The following is a 4,363-nucleotide window of genomic DNA, read 5'->3' as shown; positions in this document are numbered from 1 at the left end:
GATCTGTAACTGTATCAGTAATTTAGCAACAGTAAATAGTAATTCAACTTAGTGTGACTGATGAAAAATTATTTACCGACGAACACCGAGTTTGAGGGACGGTGCTGCGCCGAGATTGACGTCTGGAGTTGATAGAGTCGATGGAGCAGGTCGACCTTCAATGCCACCGGATCAGAATGACCTGAAGAACGTCGGATCGAGAGGAGGAGTTCCGCGAATTGATCTGGGCTGTTGCAACTTGCTAGCGAAGCTAGGATGCAGCGCGCTGGTCGGAGAAGCTGTCTGGGTGCCCAAAACAGATTTTTGGGTGCTCAAGGCAGAGAAGGAACTTCGCCGTATTCCGGCAGAGCGAGGCTTGCGGCGGCCGGGTATTTCTAGGGTTTTATCTTAGTTTTCCGGCAGAATGGTTGCTAGGGTTTTTTTCTTCATTTTTTTTCTTGGTCAGACTCTAGTTAGAACAAAATGCTCATAATGATAACGTGTAAAATTAAAATCCAAATTGGGCTACTCATTTGATTGATATATAATATTTTTTCTATAGTGAGAGTATTACATGCAACAGTAATAAATACATTTATGAAAATTATAGCAGTTGATCACTGTCCTAATTTCGAAGGCTACCTTATTTGCGTTTCTTCAACAATTTACATATTCACGAAAAAAAGGTCATTTCCATTTACGAATATTATCAAAAATAGACAAGATTATAACCATGTTATACAAAGACAATCATCAAAATATTATTAGGTCTACTTGGTATCGGTCTATTGATCACAAGTCAAATGAGAATGCACTATATCATCGTTCACTAATTGCGCAATAATCATCAATTGGTATCGGTCATTTCCACACCGCTTGTTTTGAACCAATAGTGTATATCTTTTCTTTTTACATTACTTACCGGTAGTACTAATTCGTATTAAGCAGCTAAAATCTTATCTTATATCAGAGTATTATTTGGTCTAGTGACATCAGTCTCTCTTCATAAGTGAGAGATCGTGAATTAGACTCATAACAGACTCGTTGTAACATATTAATTACTATATTTAATAAAACAAATATTATCTTATATATATTGTGCATTTAAATATATGCTAATTTTCTACCATTGTATAAATTAAGACCACAATCTTTTTTCACCACTTAAAACCTCTTATTTCTCTGGACCTACCCTTGTAGATGATCTAGGACAGTAGGATGCCTCCAATAGTCCAATGAAGCTAATTTATATATATTAAATTAATAAATATTTTTCTCTATCTAGTAAAAAGACAAGCTGAAATTAAATAGATTTGACTAAGTCGAAGTTTTTATATATCTAAATATTTGAACCAAAGAAGGGAGCAAACCCCAGTTGTGGGTGTGAACTGTGAACTGTGAACATGGCAAAAAGAGGAGAGAGACTACTGTATTGGTCTCGTGATAAAGGCGACTGAACCGGAGGGGGTCACGGTCTGACAAAAATTAATCCTTTAATTTACCAAGTTGGATTATATTTGCCTTAATAATTTAGTTTATGAAAAATTAGAAAGTGATTTGTGTTACTAGCTGCTGACGTGGGAGAGTCAGTCGTTGACTGGAGCATATCAAGATTCTCTTTAAACTACCAGTTTAGTAAAAATAAAGCTTACTGTAGTTATTAAGTGGTGTACGATCGAGAGGACTCAGAGGAGGAGGAATTGTTCAATGACTATGTCATAGATGCCTCGTAAGTGTTGGTGGTGGAGGAACAACGCATCATGATGATAGCTATGGTGATGGTAACTTGGTAAGAATTATATATATGAATATATCTAGTCTAACAATCTAACTAAGTATGACAACTACGGTGATAGTAAAAATTATATCTAGCTAAGTGTTAATCTCTGACTATCGATCTCGTGATTCATGTTTGATATTCATGAGCTCATCACAATCTGTATGAAAATTACTACAATTTTTTTTAAAGCCATCAAATATGGAAAATTTGAAAGCATATGTATAGAAATATTGTGTCATTACGTAGCTAATACATATGTATAGAAAATATGGTGAATGATACGGAATTTATCTGTGGAATAAATCGTACAAAATTATTTCTTTCAGCCTTGTTATTTTCATTTTCTATGTTCCCATGTAAAACCACATTATGAGAGGACGATATATATATGCTCGTCCAAATAAAGCACTAAAAACATAAGCAAGATCATATTGGATATGGAATGAAGCTAAAAAAACATGAAACTCTCTCATTATGGTTGGAGTAATTGAAAGGGAAGATAGATTCTTTCCTGCTTTCTATACAGTCTTAGAATCAATCCAACTTATCCAAGTATCCAACCCAACCCTTCTTCCCTCGATCCGTCTCTCCCTCTTATCACACAACCTACTTACAGGTAAGCACAATAAACAAAGTAACCCAGAACCTGTGTATACCCCCAATTAACCTGTCGGCTATCTTATTAATTACTTAGCAGCCACCTCTGACGGCGGCTCCGGCAGAGGACGGGCAACTTGTCCCCCAAGAAGACCCCAAATTCGACTGATTAGCCGAAAAACCATCACCAGAAGTTCCAGCACCCAAAGACCCTAGAGTGCCGCCTCCTGAACCAGTTCTACCCAATTGCTTCATCCCCAAGAATATGTCCTCCTCCGACGACACCACAAACTCCTCATCATACTCGTCTTCTTCCATTTCGTCATCCTCGGCTTCCTCGCTAGCTTTGTCCCCATCGCCGGAGCTGTTAATGGCAGCTTGCTCATCATCATCACCACCACCACCTTGAGCAGCTGGCACCGTGGGAGACTCGGGATCTTTCGCTTTCGAAGTCGTGGCTGCGGCCTTGTTCCTGGTGCTTCCGGCGAGAGTGTTGCGGTGAGTTGGACGAGGATGCGTGTGTTCCCCGCTGTATGTGACCACAAACATGTTAGGGTCCTCGTTGCTTCGCTCCACTTGCTTCCTCGCGGAGCAACCCTTTGAGCTGCTGCAACGGTAGTAATTCCTGCATACAAACACTGCTAGTTTCCGAGAGAGAAACTCGCAAACGGAAATCGGAAAACTCTGATAACAAAATGGGGAGAAAACTAAAAAACGTACCTCGGATGTGGAGAGCCTTTGATAGGTTTTTGACCATATTTTCTCCACGCCCACAAATCCGACGAGGAGAGATTCTCTGCCGTCAAATGGCACACCATCTTCTTCACCGGGCTCTTCCTATGAAGCAAAGAAGAGAATAAATGGACTTTCCATCAGAAGAGCTAGCAATAAAATGAAAAAGATACCAAATGAAGCAAATGGTTTTGAAATATATACCTTTTCCTTGTTCGAATCAGCTGCGGCGGAATTTGCATGTGCGGCAAGGCTGGCCCGACCAAAGTGACCGGCTTGAGCCTCGAATTCTCCTCTTCCAGATACTCAGGCTTTTCGAGCTTGGTAAGTTTTAGTAGATGTTGCTCAGGGAATCTCCCTAAACTCGAAACCGGTGCGAATCCGGGGTTGAAATGAGGGCCGTTAGTGTTGGCAGGCAGGAAATTATTCTGCTGTTGTTGTAGTTGTTGCTGGCCACTAATAATAGATCCTCCTCCAAAGTCAGAGATAAAGGTGGTAGGGGAATTGGGAATAATAGTAGCAGCATGAGCATAACTATTAGCAGCGGTGGTGGTGACGATGGTGTTGATATTTTCAACGGCGGAGCTTGGGAAAAAGGGTTGGTAAAACTCGTCCAAGCCATCGAAAGCACCGGCTCTGGTGGACTCGAGAATATTGGAAAAACTGGCAGTCGGGACATGAGTCTCCACCTCCTCCTCGTCCTTCACCCAATCCCACATCCACGACGGCTCTGCTGAGTCCTCGTGGTCAACTGGGTTGGGTGTTGACGAGGTGGTGGAGACTCTGGCGCTAGTGGTGGCAGGTTTACAGCTGCGCACCACAGCGTAAAGATCCCAATCATCGTCTTCCATTGATTTCTTGTGTTACTATTCAGGCTGCTTTGAACGACGGCGCTGACTTTTTCAGTTATATCTGGGGGAAGAGAGAGAGAAGGACATGGACATGGAGATAGGTTGTGTAATAGCTTAGTTGGAAGAAATGGTGGAGTACTGACTTGGTAAATTGTTTAATTATTTATACTGCAAAATATAAAATATTATTGGAAAAAAAAAGAGGAAAAAAGGAGAATGGTTTTCGGGGGGTCATGGATTTCTCAGAGCCACTTTTGCTTGACTTTTTAGAAATGTCAAAGGGGGACCCGAGCAAGGTGACAAGCCCAAAGGACAATTGGCAACCCTGTACTCATACAGTTCTAATCTCACTCGTTGCAACTGTACTCGCTGGGATGTACTCGCGATCTGATTGGTCGTTTCTGGGAAATTTTCCAAGCTGTAG

At 41.0% G+C, this 4,363-nt stretch overlaps 1 protein-coding gene across 1 annotated transcript; it reads right to left on the bottom strand.

Moving 5' to 3' along the window:
* Window positions 1-2,200: 2,200 nt before the first annotated feature.
* On the bottom strand, window positions 2,201-3,965 carry LOC126801662 (probable WRKY transcription factor 27). The gene is made up of 3 exons (XM_050529083.1): window positions 3,293-3,965; window positions 3,077-3,193; window positions 2,201-2,981 (listed from the first exon to the last, which is right to left on the bottom strand). The coding sequence occupies exons 1-3, from the start codon at window positions 3,937-3,939 to the stop codon at window positions 2,450-2,452; spliced, it is 1,296 nt and encodes a 431-aa protein (XP_050385040.1). The 5' UTR covers window positions 3,940-3,965; the 3' UTR covers window positions 2,201-2,449.
* Between the last annotated feature and the right edge of the window lie 398 nt (window positions 3,966-4,363).

This window comes from Argentina anserina, chromosome 7, assembly GCF_933775445.1.
Source record: "Argentina anserina chromosome 7, drPotAnse1.1, whole genome shotgun sequence".
NCBI classification, from domain to species: Eukaryota; Viridiplantae; Streptophyta; class Magnoliopsida; order Rosales; family Rosaceae; genus Argentina; species Argentina anserina.
This window is presented reverse-complemented; position numbering and strand designations above follow the sequence as displayed.